This window comes from Schistocerca cancellata, chromosome 2, assembly GCF_023864275.1.
Source record: "Schistocerca cancellata isolate TAMUIC-IGC-003103 chromosome 2, iqSchCanc2.1, whole genome shotgun sequence".
NCBI classification, from domain to species: domain Eukaryota; kingdom Metazoa; phylum Arthropoda; class Insecta; order Orthoptera; family Acrididae; genus Schistocerca; species Schistocerca cancellata.
The window spans coordinates 827,517,398-827,536,153 of NC_064627.1; the positions used below are offsets into that span (position 1 = coordinate 827,517,398).

The window sequence follows — 18,756 nt, forward strand, 5'->3', positions numbered from 1 at the left end:
AATGCACGATTATGCCAGAGAAACAGAACTGTATATAGGTATACTGGAATGCAGAATAGTGTTCTTGTTTTATTAGATCGTTAGTGGATTACTTTCACAGTAGTTTACGCATCTTCTCACTTTGAAATCTTACCTACAATGCCTCATTCAGTGTGTGACCAACATAGCACTTTACAGGGCAAAAACCAAAAAAAATATTTGAATATGTTCCAGCACTGAGCACTACTAAAAATGTGATTAACGGAATGATCTCAAACGGTTACACTCCGTAAAATGGGTATTTTTCTTTACATGTATGTACGTCATTTTTAGTAAAAATGGCCTAATTGGTGTAACATACACGCCTACCTTTCCAAAAGTGACCTATTTTCTTCTTTTCCCATAATATTTCTTGCCAGTTACTGTCAGTTTTTTCATGGATAATCAAACATATCACAATTGGGATCTACGTCTAGTTTGACCATCAATTTCATTTTACATTTGAATTTCATTTTGAGGAGGAGTCATCAAAGAGAAAAGTTAGCAGTTTAATTTCAAATTTGACTTGGCTGTGTTTCAGGCATTTTATATCACTGGATAAGTGATCAGAAATTTTGGTTGCTGCTCTGTGAACACCTGTTTCTGCTACAAACAAACTTTTTTTCTGGTTTTGTAATCCTCTGCATCATTGTTCCTTCTGAAGTGCAGTGGATTATCTACAGCAAACTTCGTAAGGGAATAACTATACAGTGAGGTGGATAGGTTACCACTAACACTCTGAGTAGCAAGCGGTAACGGCGAAAAGAGTGCTCACATACGTTTTCGGCCAAAGTCTTCTTCAAAATGGAAGTAATGCATACACACACTTTGAAGCAATCATACACACAAAACACACACACATGAGGCAGCAGACTCCGGCTGTTCTAGCAAGAATCTTTTTTTTTATTTAAAGAGGAAGGAAATGTGGACAATAAGAAATTATCGGTGGGAAGAATTTGAGGCGTGAAATGCTGCACCAACAATCAGTGCGGTCATGTAGCCGTGTGTTGTGTGAGGACGAGGCCGTTGATATAGTGTGGATCGGATGTGAGAGAGTTTGCGGTTTGGAAAGCAATGAAAACCACAAGAAAGAATAAAAGTAAATAAGGCAGACGTAATTCATGTATACAAAAGAAAATATTACTTGAACGGCTCCACTTTAAGAGTGAAATGTGACATTTTTAGATTATGATCGGATCGATTAGTACACACATAAACTACACAAGCTGGCATATTTGATAAAACAATTATGTCTCCATGCAGTAAAAGCACCAGATGCTATTTGCTATTTAGGAAGCGACCACAAAAGCCCAACAGTCGAAACTGGGCATGGGCATATCAGAGTGACATAATGGGGAAGTATCACCGCGGGGAACCAATTAGGTATAAATGAAGTGAACCCAATGTTTTGGGCTTCATGAGTTGGCGGACGTCAGCTTCACGTTTGTGACGTAAAGACAACTCCCTTTTTTTCTGACCAACGTGTTCGCTACGATACTTCATGAAAATATTATCTTTGTATTGTTATTGTAGTAGTTTGTGTGGTTATCTTTGTGTTGTTATTGTTTTTATGATTTAGTAGCGGGTGTTAAGGTTGGTTAATCGGTTAAGGAAATTAGTGACTAAGTTTAACAACGGCCAGCATGAACAAAATGTTGGTAAGTTAAATTGATCCATACAAGTTGTTGTGTGAGTACGTTGGCAGATTAAGGATTTGTACTAGAACCGCGTTCGAACTACCACAAAAAGGATATACATCTTTTATGATCTTCACGTTATTTTTTCGCGCTAGTTATCTTTATTCGCAATTTAATTTGACCTACATACTGCAGTAGAAACGTCATTTTATTTCCTTTGGTGTTTTGTTGTGGTCTTCAGTCCTGAGACTGGTTTGATGCAGCTCTCCATGCTACCCTATCCCGTGCAAGCTTCATCTCCCAGTATTTACTGCAACCTATAACCTTCTGAATCTTCCTTTGGTATACCGTAACATTATTTCTACAATGTATTGTGATTCATGCAGTGATTATTTTCTGTGTGGAACCGAGTAGTCAGTTCTGCCCATATTAATCCTGTTAAATGTTGAAGTGGCTCCGTTTTATATTTCTGTTAGGATGTATCGACTGCCACTATGTGGAGTAAGGGAAAGAGGTTAGGTAAGTGTATATGTTGACACATCTGAACATACTTTCAGGGATTATGTGGTGTTCCCATACTAGAAATATGTTTGTTGTGTTAAAGTAATAATTCCCCTTGAAGCCTTATACGTCTATTTCAGGCAGTAGCAGCACTTGCTGGCAAGTGTAAGCAACTACTGATGCCCATTCAATATGATGTGCCAGTTTCTATTTCCAGCAGATTGAACTTGAGTATTATTAGTAGCTTCTGTACATCAACAAATCCTGTAACTACCAAATCAGCACCACAGGTAAACATATGCGAGACAGCATACATTTATCTCGAGATAAATTTGTTTGGTTGCTCATTGTTATTTCTTGTGTGCTTACTTGTATCAGGAAGAGGAGCTAGACAAACTGTATAAAATTTTGGAGATAGAAGTTCGAGGAAATGACCCTGCAGTTCTAAAGAGCTATGAGACCTTTGCAACAATGGCAGCTCGTGAATTGGGAATCACAGTGGGAGAGTGGCAAGTACAGTACATATGTAAAATATCATGACTAAAGTTTTGATTGTTGTAATTTTCTTGTAACCTAACAGTTAACATGGCAAATCGAATTATGAACAGTTAGAATGATACTTCTTATATAGGGAAATGTTTTGACCATGTACCATTATCAGTGCATAATTTCGTATCATTTTTACAAGTTAACTATTACGTGTTCTACTAGGCCTATAACTTTTGCTTGGGGGGGGGGGGGGGGGGGGGCAGTCCTTTGTATGCTGCAGACTGCAGATAATCAATGTCTGACAGCCCAGTTAATCTGTTGATTGACTTGTTCCACATTCCTAAAGATTCTCGGTGAGATTAACAGAAAGAAGAATTGAATGTCATCCTTTTTTTTTTTTTGAGAAATTAACAAACAACATATTTTCAAATAAATTTGCTTGCTCCAGGTGCAGTGTAGTCCTCTTTTGTTGGTTTGAGAACTGTATACAGGAACAAATTTGTCATTTCAAAAATGTACATTATTTTGTCAGTAATCCACTGTTCATTATTTGATAGTGAATGAGAAGACTTAGTTAGGTCACAAAATATTTTCAGTGGTATTAATTTCTTGACTCTAATGTGTCATCCATCAAACTAAATATTGCGTATTCTTTTGACTGCCTGTTTTGTTGCAAACAGTTACCTTGTGTATTGTTGGTGTTACATACTACAGGGAAATAGCACAAAGAAGTTACAGAATGAAATATTACTTATATATATATCAATGGTAGGCAATGAAACTCTTGTAACTCCATTTTGTTAAATTTTGCAGGTGAAGCAAAAACAGTTTCTTAAAAAATAGTATAAAGTGATATGGAAAGTTGCTACCTGTCTAACTCTATAGTAGAAGCCTAGTTGTTGTTAGAGAGAAGTCCGTGCACTTTCAAATCTCTCATTAATTATGGAGTTAATGGAATTATGAATTTTTGTAGACAGATGGAGTTATGAGGTTTTCGTTGCCTACCATCATTATGCTATTCATATTGGTTTCCCAGAAAAGCTTTTACTGAAGAAGTTTAAGTGTCTTTAAAGAATAATTCTGTTTCTTTCTGCCTCTTGTGTGCCATTGTGAAGTATGCCTCTTTGTCTGCTTAACGCATTATCGCTATTTTGCAAAACAGAGGTGAGTTGAGCTTACTGATATCAAATGCCAGCTTTGATCCATGACATACTGTTGTGATGCCCTTAAACAGAAGTAGAACAAAACACTGAGAATATTTCTTTTCTGTATTAATTACATGCAAGATATTTGTGACAAACTGAACTACAATGTAGCCCAATGTCTAGGATGGTTTGGAAGGTGAGAGTTCCGTTATAAGTCAGTGATACCGCCATATACATATGAAATCTTAGTTGTGTTGAATGTAGATTTCACTGTGTGGTTTATGTCTGCCATTTTGATGATGTGGATTGAAGCAGATGGGTGGTATGTGTAGGTTCATGTTTACTAGAATTAAATCTCAGTTGTCTCTTTATTTACTTGTTTTCACACGTGATACTCGTGGATTATATATTCCAGCAATAAAATAATTAACTGGAGAATACTCACTAGTTTTCTCTAATACCCACTGGCACTGTGCTTAAAGGTGTCAAAGGTGTAAATTGGGAAGGCAGTTGTGGACTTATTGCTGTCTAAATTTAACTTGCTTAGAGTTGTGATGTTCTCAGCTTGCAACAGTTTCTTGTTTAACACAGATACCTTATCATTTGTTTAAAACTGACTCCACTAGGGATGAGAAAAAGTAGCATCTAGGAGAGGTATGTCACTCCACACTCACCCCCCCCCCCCCCAAAAAAAAAAGAAGAAGAATCATCTTCCCTTCATTTCTCATTGCCAGTCAGAAGCGTGGCTGGGTCAGTGATTAAGTACACTCTGTTTCCACAGCTGCCATAAGGTAGAATTGTAAGAAACAATACAGTGTTTCATATGGCAACACTGCACACCATGTTCTCATCTGGGATTTTTAAAGTATGGATTTTGCTTTATCTGTAGTTTATTATCAGCTTATTATTGAAAAACAATTTTCCTAGTTTGAGTTCCTTGAGCAGCATATTAAAGATTCATTCTGTCCGCTTTGAGAGTCGAAAGGTATGAGAAGGACCCGGTAATTGAGAAGAAGGGAGTCAGGCAGGGTCCTGGCTTATCCCTCATATTATTCAGTCTGTACATAGAAGGGAAAAAACTTTTGGCAATGACATCATACCGCTATCAGTGATGCAAATGACTATAGATAAGTTGAGTGAAACAGATAGTGTCATAAAAAGAACTTATAAGGTGGACATGTATCAAAGTAAAACAAGAGTAATAGAGCATAGCTACATTAATTCAGACAATGAAGAGAGAATCAGACAGTGATACTCTAAAAGTAGTATAAGTGTTTCACCAAATCGGCAGCATCAAAGAGGATATAAAATGCAGAATAGCAATAGCAAGATGAGCTTTTTTGAAAAAGGTGAAATATTGTAATATTGAACATAAAAGTAAAGTATTGAATCTACCGATACCACCCATAAGTGCTTGACCTAAGGGCTTCATGGCACAAACTTGACTAAAAGCATAGAGAGGGAGGTGAGTGAAAAATGTGACTTTTGTTTGTAGATTGCTGCTGCAGATGTGTTTGTGTGTTTTGTTTGCAATAGGTGATTTAGTTCTTGTGTGTGCCACATTGGTCATTTGATTTTGTGGTTGTTTTGGATTTGATTTGTCATGTGTGTTCGTGGGTCGACGGAAGCGTCCAATCCCACCCATCGGCTTTGACCCGTGACGTAAGGCTGTTGTGGTGTGTGATGTCAGGACGGCACGGAGTTTAGTTTGTGAGAGTGGCGTGTTTGTACGTGTCATTTTGATGTGATCGGTGGTGCTCTCTGGTGGTATGTTTATGTGTTGTGTGTTAGGTGATGTTTTTGGTTTAGTTTGTGTGTGTGGCATGTTTATAGGTGGCATATTGTTGTAGTCAGTGGTTCTCTCTGGTGGTGTGTTTGTTTATTGTGGTAAGGTCAAGGGAAGTGCTCGATTCCAGTGGATTTAGTGTGTAGTGGAATTTGGGGAGGTTGTGGGGTCTTGTTATTTTAGTGTTTTTTGTCGTTTGGTGTAGTGGCGAGTGTTTATATTTAGTTTGTCCCCACCCAAAACCCCCCAATTTCCATGCTTGTCTTGTTAGTTTGATTAGGTTTTTTGTGGAAGGTGTGTGGGTTGGTTTTTCAATGTATTTTCGTGTTTGTTGTCATGTTTATGTAATGACGTCATAGGCACCATATTGGAGTTGTAGTGGATGGTCGTTTCCGCCACATTTGTGACGTCTTGGGTCAAAGTAGACGGGTGGAATCGGATGCTTCTGTATTTCCGTGTTCGTTATGTGTAAAACTGATGTAGTGTTGCTGCTGTCATGGAGCACGTGCCTAGCACTAATGGATTTTGTTGTACCAGTTCATGGGGTTGGATTATTTTGTTCACATGGTCTACAGGGTGGTCAGAAACAGTCTGAAAAGATTATAATGGCATTGCAGGGCAATCTGTGCTGAGAAATAATTGTTAAGAAAAAAATTGGATGCATTGTGCCATTTCTGAGTTAATTAACATTAAGTTAGTCAATCAGGTCATTGCACATACGAATACAAGCAGCCTGCCAGATACAACTAGTGTCAGTTTTTCTCATAGTGTAGATGATAGCACACAAAACTGCTCAGTTTTTATCTCAGGCTCGATCCTTACTACTGTCCCATTTTCAATTTTTGTATCAATCTCTTGTTCAGTCCATGGAAACCAAATGAAGATCACAATTTCGGTGGGGGGGGGGGGGGGGGGGGCTGCTTGAATTTGGCAATGGCCTGATTGGCTAAATGCAATGATAATTAACTTGGGAGTGGTGCAACATACCTAATTTTTTTTGTTAACAATTATGGCTCAACACAAATACCCTGCAACTCCCTTACAAGCTTTTCTGGCTGTTTCTAATCTTCCTGTATATAGGTCTAACAGAAGTTTTGATCTGTTGAGGGGATGTGGGTGGCAGCTTGAATCATTGAATGTTAAACCTGTATAGGTTTAGTGGAGATAACAGCCTATATGAAATTATTTGATGACTTCTGCAATTTTTTATTCAATTTTTGTTTGTTTTCATTATTTCAATTTTTGTGTTACCCACCCCGATTCCTAAAAAACTAGTTTGTCAGTTTCTATTTGAGTAATATTTTCATGGTGTTGGTGATGTCGAACATTTGTTGTTCTGTGAGGCCTGGATCTCTGCCATTTTGATGCCGTTTCTGGCTTATCAGCACAGTATCGTATGTACAGTTCCTAAGATGAAGAGACACCCCCAGATTAGACAAGCATGGAGAGATGCATCAAATGTGACTACCACTACTAGTTAACAGGATGGATTTCTTTTGGTTTATACCACTAAGGTTGTCGGTATAGACCAAAAAACATGGTGACCTTCACTAACTTCCTAGTGCCATACTCTTCAGAATCTGATATTATTGTCAATTATAGTCTTAAACTTAATTGTTCTCTTTTAAAAATTTTGAGAACAGTAGGCCTATTCTTGTTCAAAACAATGATTCTCTAACTTCATTGTACAATTACTTGAGAAACAGGTTATTTATGAGAATTTTTGAACACTTACAAAACTATATTTGTGTAAGTAACCAGCAAAAATGCTTTGAATATGGAACTTATTTCATAGCAAACCAGCATTTGTTGTTCACAGTTCTGCCAAAGAATACATCACCCCTGAGTTTCATTATATCAATGGAAATAAACATGCATTTTTGAGAATTTTCGGAGGCTACCATTGTCCTGTGCATAATCTATGAGCAACTTTTAGTAAATTGGTGTGCAGATATTTTAACAAACATCTTGTGTTACATCTAGTTGTCCCTTAAATGGAAATAACCCTATATATTATATGGAAGTATTGTAAATTAATTCAGTTTTCGATTTTGCCAATAACTGTAATTAACCTCAAAACATTTTTAGAAACTAGAAATTCTATCAAAGGTTTTTGTGTTGTTTTAATAGCAATCTTGTTTTGTGTATTTCCTTCAATTATTATAGGGAATTAGCAACATTTTAGCTCAAAAACTTAAAAGATAACCAGCAGCCTTAATTTAAAGTTATTTGTTCACTGTCTTGTAATAAATTGCATCAGCCAAAATGCAGCCCCCCCCTCCCCCCCATCCTCGTGAATGCTGCTCTCGAACACGGGATGTGTTGTTGATGTTCATAAGCAGCTGAAAATCGCCCTGACTACTGTCAAACAATTGGCAGCTACAGTGAATAAGTGTGTTGGAAGAGCACCCAAGAGTCGTGTACTTATACCTCAGATGCTATCCGCCTCTGTGGATCATATCTGCTCTGCAGAAAGTACAAGATCTGTCATTACTTGTCCTCTTGACTGTGAGTGGTGAGTCAGTGGTAGATCTGGGTCCTTTACAGGGTGGACAGGGACCAGGGTGTTGCACTATTTCCCCTAGCCAGCAAGTTTGAGGTACTATCTTTCACTGAAATTGAGCGAGTGGCACTCACTTCAGCTGTTTTGGGGAAATCTGTTTTGTTCAGTGTCAAGAGGAGGCATATGCAAAAGGATAGGGTTCTATCAATTATCAACATGCGGCAAATGATGGCGTCCCTTAGGGAAATGGCAGCAAGGGCAGCAAATGACACCTTTTGTGCTCAGTGTGCATATCTAGGAATCTCATTCAACATGTTGAAGATGCTATGCTGGCAGCTGTTGAGGGAACAGGGTGCAGCCAAATGCAGATTGTGGCGCAAATTGGAACACAATACCTGTCGCCTGGACTGCGAGGTCAGGCGTGGGTCATTCCAGCAACTGGCAGAGAAGGTTGAGAAGACCAGTTTTGTTCATAGAGTTTCAGTGAACCTCACAATGTGCAGCATTGTCCCCAGAACTAATTGTGGACCTTTGGTTCTGAGTCAAATGGAAGGACTCAACCAGAGGCTTCAGAGGTTCTGTGACAAGCTAGGCTGTGACTTCCTGGACTTGCACCATAGGGTTGAGAACATCAGAGGTTGCTATTCAGGTAGCTGACTGTGTGTGGAGTGCACATGAGGGGTTTTTTTTTTTTTTTTTTTTTTTTGAAGCATTCACAATAAAGTGCCACAATTTGAAGCGCTCATGAAAAGCTATGAAGCTCACATAATACTAGGTACAGAAAGATGGTTGAAACCTGAATTGATAGCAATGAGAGTTTTTGGCGAAAATTTAAGTGGATATTGAAATAATAAGCAAATGGGAAATTGAGGCAGTGTATTTTGTCACAGTAGACAAGAAACTCATATCCATGGAGACGGAAATCGAAGTTGCATGTGTGATTGTTTGGGCAAGACTCAGTATCAAGGGTGGTCATAACTCGATAATTGGAACCTTCTATCGCCCACCAGACTCATCTCATGGTGTAACTGAAAACTTAAGAGAAAACCTCTTTTTACTTGTACATAAATTCTCCAATCATACAGTAATAATCAGTGGAGATTTTAAGCTCCAACAATTAACTAGGGTGCACATGATAAGGCATCCTCCAAAACATTACTAAATGCCTTCTCTGAAAACTACCTAGAACCAATAGGTAAGAAATCCACTTATGAGGGACATACATTGAATCTAACAGCAATAAATAGACCAAAAAATAAAATAATTAACTCAATTTTCAAATGTTCCATTACAAAGGAAAACATAGGAGAATTGCCTCAGTTTAATTCTTGTATCACTGAAAAGATGAATGAAATAAATATTAGTGTCAGTGGTGTTGAGAAACAGCTGAAATCGTTAAAATTAACAAAGCTCCATGGCCCAATGGAATCCCTGTCGGATTGTGTACTGAATTTGTGGCTGAGTTAGCTCCTCTTCTAACTACAATCTTTCGTAGAGTCCGTGGACAAAAAACCGTGCCCAGTTCTTGGAAAAAAGCACAGGTTACACCCATCTATAAAAAGGGTAGTAGAAATGATCCACAAAACTACCATCCAATATCCTTGATATCAATTTGTTGTAGAATCGTAGACCATATACTGAGCTCAGACGTATCTTGAACAGAATGACCTCCTCATTACCAACCAGCACGGATTCTGAAAACTTCAATAATGCGAAACCCAGCTTGTGCTTTTCTCACATAATGTACTGAAAGCTTTGGATAAAGGCAGTCAGGTAGATGCAGTATTTCTTGATTTTCGAAAAGCATTTGACTCGGTACCACTCGTACATGTATTGTCAAAAGTATGGTCATATGGGGTATTAGAGAAATTTACGACTAGATTGAGGACTTTTAGGTTGGAAGGACACAGCATGTTATCTAGGATGGAGAGTCATTATCAGATGTAGAAATAACTTCAGTTGTGCCCAAGGGAAGTGTGTTGGGACCCTTGCTATTAATGTTGTATATTAATGACCTTGCAGACAGTATTGATAATAACCTCACATTTTTTTGCAGATAATGCAGTTATCTGTAATGAAGTACTATCTGAAAGAAATTGCATAAATATTCAATCAGATCTTGGTAAGATTTCAAAGGAGTGCAAATATTGGTGTCTTGTTTTAAATGTTCAGAAATGTAAAATTGTGCACTTCACAAAATGAAAAAAATGTAGGATCTTATGACTATAATGTCAGTGAGTACTGTTGAAATCGGCCAACTCATACAAATAGCTGGGTGTAACACTTTGTAGGGACATGAAATGAAATGATCACATAGACTAAGTCATGGGTAACGCAGGTTTTAGACTTTAGTTTATTGGTAGAATATGGGGGAATTGCAATCAGTCTACAAAGGAGGTTGCTTACAAATCACTCATCCTACTGGATCTAGAATATTGCACATGTGTGTGGGACACGTACCAAATAGGACTAACAGGGAATATTGAACCTATACAGAGAAGGGCAGCATCCATAGGTTTATTTGATCCATGGGAGAGAATCACAGAGATATTGAAGGAACTGAACTTGAGGACTCTTGAGAACAGACATAAACCATCCCAAGAGAGTCCATTAATGAAGTTTCAAGAACCGGCTTTAAATGATGATTCTAAGAATACATTACAATTCCCTATGCATTGCTCACATAGGGATGCGATTAGAATAATTCCTGCGCACACAGAGGCATTGAAACAATCATTTTTCCTGTGCTCTATATGTGAATAGAATGGGAAGAAACCCTAATAACTGGTACAATGGGGTTTACACTCTGCCATGCACCTTACAGTGGTTTGAGAGTACAGGCGTAGATGCAAAATATTGTTTTATCAGTCTGTGTGCAGATTTCCAGTCTATAGAATTTTACTCTTTCCAGACGTACTGTCACCATATTTATATGGGGCTTCCAAATCAGGTTTCCAAATACCGCTTATGGTTGTTCAGGTAAACACACCATTATCAGTTCTGGAAATGTGATTCTAGCTGCCGGATTTCCATTTCCGCAATTGATTTTTGCTCGAATATAAACACACAGCCATTTTTGAAACATACATGAGTTGTCAGGTTACATCTTGGATTTAAAAATTGAGTGACTTTTTGTGCAGTGAAGGAGCAGTAGAAGCATTAAACTGAGGTTGAAGTTCTCTACCACTAATATTTAATTGAAGAGAAACAGAAATTGTGGTGACTAAATCAGAAACCAGAACAGCTGAGGCCCAGATACCATATTTGGCTGGTCTGACAAAACCACTTTAGGCCTTAATATTTAAAAAGAAAGCAAAAAAAAAAATGAACTCCAGAATTCAGTTTTTGGCCTCTGGAAGTTATGTCACATGTAGTCATAGTGTGTATCTCTTAATTCACTAGATCCAAGGCTCACCAAATGTGCCAACTGTTGTGTTCTCCCTGTCTAGGTATTGTATTTAAAAATAAGGTCAACACGTACCTAAGCTGCTAAAGTAGTGGATTGTTGTTTTAGTCCAGGGGGTGGTATATTGACATAAGAAAAGAACTTTATTGATTTTTTTATGTTGTGTGCATCGAAAGATTTGAAAAAAAGGCTTTTGATTTTTTTCACTTATTACTTCAGTATACTTATTGTCCTGTCTGATGGTTGTAATAAAACACATGACAGACATATTATTTGAAGTAATTTGTGTAAAGAAATTTACTGTATGATACAAGTTGTGTAGAATCAGTGGTGATAAAATTTCATCTTCTCATTTGGATTATTTAAGATTCAAATTTCTGCAGAGTATATTTTATAACTGCCTTTCCACATAATATTGTTAACGACTAGCTAATTTTCTATATATGTTATTGGACTACTGTTAAGTGAAAAGTTAATGCTAATAATAATGATAATAATAATAATAATAATAATAATAATAATAATAATAATAATAATATAAGGCATAATCCTTTTCAATTTTGAATTGCATTAGGTAAACTCTGTTCTTTATCACATTTACTTTAGATACGTTCAGCTGTGACCATTTTATAAGCTAATATTTATTTCTCTTTGGACTGCAAAAAAGAGTGTCTTGTTGATGAAGTTAGTGTTCAGTGAAATTATTTGGCTATTCAGTTTTTAATAGGACTTACACATGTGAAAGTTCATATGTTAAAGATTAAGTAATTTGATACCTGGTTGCAACACTCATGCTCATAAATTAAGGATAATTGCAGAATGTGGTGCCACACAACGTGACACTTCACAAAACTGGTGTTAATAACATAGGCGCATAGGGAACACACACGACACAGATCTGCAAGTCCACGGTATTGGTGATAAGTTGATAAAACCATCTTGAAACACACGTGTTACAAAATGTCACTGTTTCCTGCGCATGTACACAGACGTCAATATGGGATATGATCACCATGCACACGTACACAGGCTGCACAACGGGTTGGCATACTCTGGATCATGTGGTTAAGTAGCTGCTGCCTCCCATTCTTGCACCAGAGCTCCTGAAGTGTCGTAGGGGTTTGAAGACATGCAGCGATACGGAGAGCATCCCAGACATGCTCCGTGGGGTTTAGGTCTGGAGAACAGGCAGGCCACTCCATTCGCCTGATATCTTCTGTTTCAAGGTACTCCTCCATGCTGGCAGCTCAGTGGGGCCGTGCGTTATCATCCATCAGGAAGAAGGTGGAATCCACTGGACCCCTGAAAAGGCGAATATACTGGTGCAAAATGATGTCCCGATACACCTGACCTGTTACAGTTCCTCTGTCGAAGACATGCAGGACTGTATGTGCACCAATCATAATCCCACCACACACCATCAAACCACGACCTCCATACAGATCCCTTTCAAGGACATTAAGGGGTTGGTATCTGGCTCCTGGTTCACGCCAGATGGAAACCTGGCGAGAATCACTGTTCAAACTATACCTGGACTCGTCCGTGAACATAACCTGGGACCACTGTTCCAATGACCATGTACTGTGTTCTTGACACCAGGCTTTGTGGGCTCTCGTGACCAGGGGTCAGGGAATGCACCTTGCAGGTCTCCAGGCAAATGAACCATGTCTGTTCAGTCATCTGTAGACTGTGCGTCTGGAGACAACTGTTCCAGTGGCTGCAGTAAGGTCCCGAGCAAGTCTACCTGCAGTACTCCGTGGCCGTCTGCAGGCACTGATGGTGAGATATCAGTCTTCTTGTGGTGTTGTACACTGTGGACGTCCTGTACTGTAGTGCATGGACATGTTTCCGGTCTGCTGGAATTGTTGCCATAATCTTGAAATCACACTTTGTGGCATACGGTGGGCCCATGCTACTACATGCTGTGTTTGACCAGCCTCCAATCGCCCTAGTATTCTACCCCTCATAATGTCATCAATGTGTGTTCTGAAAACATCTGCACACTTACTCGCTGCACTGTACTCTGACCTCTGCGTGTGTGGACTGCTGCTAGCGCCACCGTGCGACGACCGCAGGTCAAATGCACCGCATGGTCATACCCCAAGGTGATTTAAACCCGCAAAATGCCTTGCCAAGCATTCTTTCACCATGTATCAGCATTATCCTTAATTTATGAGCATGAGTGTAGTTTATTTTTCTTTATAATAATTCATCATTTTCATTACTCATTTTCCATTACCTAATACCAGATGTTTTAGTTACTCCTCTTTTATTTCCTAGGTATATTTTGCTACACACATTGAAATAAAAGAAGTCTAATAAAATCTGAATGGTATATACTAGTACTTTCCAATTTGCTGGATATGTTTACTTGTTGGATTAATGACATTTATTATGCCTTCTTTGCTACCAATCTTTTCCACAATGATTAGTGTAACAGCACTTCATAGATACATTTCATGTAGGGCAGCAATTTATTCAGAATAGGTGCATCAAAATTATTCTTTAGTAATTAAAACCTTGTTAGTTGTCTTCCACTTGCCAGTTTGTTAGGAGTGGTTTCTCAGATAGTATTAGCGTATGTATAATCACATTTATGCTTGTTGCTTAAACTTACTTTTCACTAGTAAAAATGTGTGTTCTCTTAAAATTAACGCAGTGAGTGCTTACAGTGTGTTTCTGAAAGTCTGTCTTCATATACTACATGTGTAAAGGCTGATGAAAGTACTGTTTACTTCAGAGAACTCTGGCTCTAACCATGAAGGAATACTAGCTTCAGGAGGTATGAAATTTGATTCAGTATTGTAATCTCTGAAATAACATCACGTACCCTCTCAAGTCTATGAAGTTTCATTTCATTTCCTCCTCCCCTTCTTGGTCCTTGACTTTTTTGTGAGGCCGAGAAGAGAGAGAGAGAGCCATTGATTGACTTATCTTATTTAGAAAATAAACAGAAATTACTACAATTAACAATATGAATGGCACTGACACATGCAACAGACTAGAAAACTGCCTTTCTGACCTGTTATATGTCTGTATGTATCAGCCATCAGTGACCTGCAGCTGAATGTTTGGCTTTCCTCTCTTTTGTTCATCTCCTCAGTCCTGGGATTTCTGTTATTGAAATACTTTATCACCGTGCCTTTAGAAGCAGTACATAGAAGGCTGTTGGACATTCTTAGACTTTCAAAATGTCTGTTTCTGTAATTTTATAAGTTGACTTCTTTGAGTTGCCAATGTCTTTTACTGAATGTCTGCTGTAAGGTTTTTCAGCATTTCTGACACTGAACACTATGTCAGATAAATCTGTGACTATTTGCAGTCCTGTCATCGTATCCTTACTGTCTCCTGTGTGTTGATGTGGTAAGAATTTTGGAGTTTGTGTCAATGTCTTTACCTAGCTTTGGACATCAGTGATCATTCTATGATCATAAAACTTTCCATGACACATCATTGCTGTTTCCACTGCCTAGTTGAGTAATAACACACAGTACCAGTTTGATATATATTTTTTAATGTGTAGGTGTATGGAGGAGCATAAGCTTTCTGAAAGTTAACTACAGTACAGCATGTGATCTCTTGACATTATCGATTAATGATGTACTTCTGAGTGAACGCTTGGAACAATACAACCTGGTTATCCTGATCTGTTGCTCACACAATATTGTGTGAAGAATGGGAGTTGGATTTTCATGTTTGGAGTTTTCAGAATCCATTTGGTTGTCAGAAAAAAGTAATTTGATTCAAATTAGGTCAACATATTTATACTTGGATATTCTGCAACTGATATATATTGAGAATATCCAGGTTGCGCTTTCATGGGATGAAAATTATCTGTGTTATCTTCCAATTGCTGAGAACAATTTTTTGTTCAGGGGATCTGCAGAAATATACTGTCAAGAGAAAGTTAAGTCAGTTGCAAATTATGCATAGAACTTTCTGTAATTGACTGGCAATTTCTTCTAATCCAGCACATCTATTTTTAATTTTTCAATTTTTCCCACATAATAACTAAGTTTGATGGAGATACAATGAGTTAAATCGTAGTTCAAGGAATAAATTTAAAGTTTGCTTGACCAAATAAACTAGTAACTATGAAACTTTTTTCATACATTTCGTACTGCGATGCCACGGCATTGAGTGAAGGTGTCGTGTGTTCGACATGCCACCATTCTTTTTCATCTATCAAAATGCAATTACAATTGTTGTGTAGGCATGTAGTATGATGATCTGGGCCTGCCATTCAGTTATGCTCTGGTCAATCCACCAAAATATCAGGAACACTAGTGTCCTCACCCGAGGCGATAGGGAAGGCACCCAGATCCTCCTATCTGTGAAAGCGGCAGGCTGTGGTTTTGAACTCTGTGACTGGTGATTATGATGAGGTAGTCCTCTCTTCCAATAGTGGCTGTTGTTGCTCAGTAGCACGCAAGAAATCTACAACAGACTTGTGCTAGACATCACTTTGCAGTAATCAGAGGATTGAGTGCAAATGTCATGTAGGCCATTGATCTGTCTGACCGACTGCCTTATTAGCTAAAATGCTGGGATATTTATGGAGCAAAGTAGTGGCTAGGCATAGGCATAGGTCTTCCTATTATGAAGGTATCATTGACTCCCCCTATGCCATGCTTGACTAACGAGTTTGTTGTAGTATAGGACAGGTTCGTAAAAGCTCTTGATACATGCCATTGCATTAGAAATGGCATTTCTTTCTTCACATAATGAACATGACATGATCCTGTCCAGCTGCTATGCCCCACTACATTTCTGCTTACTTTCACTGTCTGGTTCACCAGAAGCACTGATGTATTTTCCCCTGACCCAGTCTCCATGGTGAAATGCTACTCTCCGTGCCGGCCTCCTGTCAACACCGCCATAATGTAAGCGTGGTAGCTTCATTCTATTTCTCAATGCAAACTGGTATTCAATAACTTTTTTGGTCATGTCATTCTACGTACAATGAGTTTTTCAAGATAAAAAAGTTGGAAATGTCAAATTAAACACTTTTCAACCATCAAATTTCCAAACTTATTTTGTTTGGCAAACCAGTTTCAGCATTTTACTACGCCATCTTCAGGCCCGTGACCGATTAGTAGGAAAAATCTACCTCAGTTGTGATCAAAACAGGGACCAGCAATACTGGTATTAGTAATATTTGCTTCAGTGATCACTTCAACCATCACCTGCCAACCTGAAGTGATCACTATAGCACATATTACCAATACCAGCATTGCTGTCCCCTGTTTTGATCACAACCAAGGTAGATTCGTCATACATGTTGGTCAGGGGCCTGACGATGGTGTAGTAAAATGCTGAAACTGGTTGCCAGAAAGGTGTTTAATTTGACATCCTCCATCAAACAGTGAAGTTCCCCAACCATCTCTAAAAAGATGGACAGTCAGAGAAAAAAAGTGGGGTAGGGAGGCAGCTCTTTGTTTCTTAACATATGAGTTGGAAGCAAAATCTGTGAAGACTGTAAATTGAATAACAAACCACTTGCAGTCTTTCATTATTATACAGTAGGTAGGTAGTGAGGTAGGTAGTGATATGCTACATTAATTTTTTGGAGAGTTGAAATGTCTTAGATTTAAGAGATTATTTCAGATATATTATTCACTTGGTTGTGCGCTGTCCATCTTCCGTATACTTTCAATTCAGACTAGCATTTATTGTTTAGCAGTACTTTACCTTCTCAGAAAAAAATAAATAAATACTCTATCAGAACTATCTTGTGTTATCTTGGATGAGAGAATGCTGTACTTGTTATAGGGAGGAACAAAAGATATAAATAAAAATAAGAATAGGCAAATCTTATTACTGTAACTTTTTGGTGAATACCATATGGTCTTTCTACTGCTACTTGCCCAGATGAAATAATAAACTTACATTGATTACCTTTCATTGTGTTGGTTGTAAACAGTTGTATGCACAGGCGTTAGTCTAAAGGCACACAGTTTTAACTTTTATATGCAATGTGTCATACATTCAATGATTTCTGCTAGTACATAATGTTTCCATAAAGTAAAAGTATAAATTCTCATAATGTGTTTTGCAGCTGGTCACCACGCAAGGCACACCATGAGAGGCTGACTCTGCTGAAGTCAATACATATCTACAAGAAACACCGTGTTCAATATGAGGTTCGAACATACTTCCGTTTCATGCAGTTCCTACGGCTCACCGGTTCTACTGCAGACACGTTTCTTGAATACATCCAGCGTAACCTTCCAGAAGGCGTAGCCATGAAAGCAACTAGAGTTGAGGTGCAGCAGCTACCTCCACATTTACATCCCACTGCAATTCTGGAAAGTCTTCAACAGCAGCAGCAGCAGCAGCAGGAACAACAGCAGCAGCAAGAGACCCAACAGCAGTAGCTGTAATCTTTGGTGGTTAAAGGATTTTGTAGTTGAAGTGTACGATGTTTGTGACATAACAGACATCTTTGTTTTAAGTGTGTCATGTCATTCTGCATTTAACACTCCGTGTGATTACTGTTCTGTAGTGTGTCATTGAATGGAAACTTTAGTTTTGATGAACCAGTTATCATTCCTTAAAGTTGGAACTATAATGATCACTTACAGTGTTAAAAAAAAGTTGTTGATTGACTGAGGCCATGCATTATTTATAAGTGTGTTCTGTGTGTTCAGATTTTTAGGCAGTAAACTGTTCAAGTGAAATGGAACAGGATATTATTATATCTCTCGTTACTGCAGTGGTGCTAACTGTGTTATGTACTTTATATGGATGACACAAGTGTTATTTAGTTATCTGTGAAACATGTGGAATTGTGTCTTTTCCCACTTGAATGTAATGTAGACAGAACTGAATTACAGTGTTACAGCTGCTGTTTCATTCTGCAAAATGTATCAACTTCAGCCAGTTCTCCCACTGGAGAGCCAGAGGCTTAAAAAAGTGCAAACCTGATTGCAGAAAGTTACGAGGAGTAAAGAGGATTCCAAATACTTTAGGATTAAAGGAGACCACTCACCACAAAGCAGAAGTATTGAGTTTCAGTAGGCCCACACAAGAGAAGGAAAACTTGCTAGCTGGTAGTTACAGCGTTATCTGTGTAAATAAATAGCATTATTAACTGTGACTGGTTGCTGTTTTCTTCTTTGCAAGAATCATATAAATACATGTTTTTAAATAGTATAACTGTTTTCAGCAAAAACCGCTTCTCATAACCATCTGATTTTTTAGCTCCAAAGAGAACCACAGTGTGGCACAAAGACCAAGCACCATCTACTAATGCATGTTTGGAAGATTTT

General features: G+C 38.2%; 1 protein-coding gene across 1 annotated transcript; it reads left to right on the plus strand.

Moving 5' to 3' along the window:
• The first annotated feature begins 1,525 nt into the window (after window positions 1-1,525).
• Window positions 1,526-18,584, plus strand: LOC126162712 (28S ribosomal protein S10, mitochondrial). The gene is made up of 4 exons (XM_049919370.1): window positions 1,526-1,676; window positions 2,297-2,446; window positions 2,535-2,665; window positions 17,544-18,584. Exons 1-4 carry the CDS (start codon window positions 1,662-1,664, stop codon window positions 17,860-17,862), a joined length of 615 nt encoding a protein of 204 aa, XP_049775327.1. The 5' UTR covers window positions 1,526-1,661; the 3' UTR covers window positions 17,863-18,584.
• The last annotated feature ends 172 nt before the right edge of the window (window positions 18,585-18,756 follow it).

What these genes read in the sequence shown, in the direction of transcription:
- LOC126162712 (XM_049919370.1), top strand. An exon ending in CTACCAAATCAGCACCACAG is followed by an intron (nt 2,447 to 2,534) that starts GTAAACATATGC and finishes TACTTGTATCAG; the next exon opens with GAAGAGGAGCTAGACAAACT. An exon ending in GGAATCACAGTGGGAGAGTG is followed by an intron (nt 2,666 to 17,543) that starts GCAAGTACAGTA and finishes TGTGTTTTGCAG; the next exon opens with CTGGTCACCACGCAAGGCAC.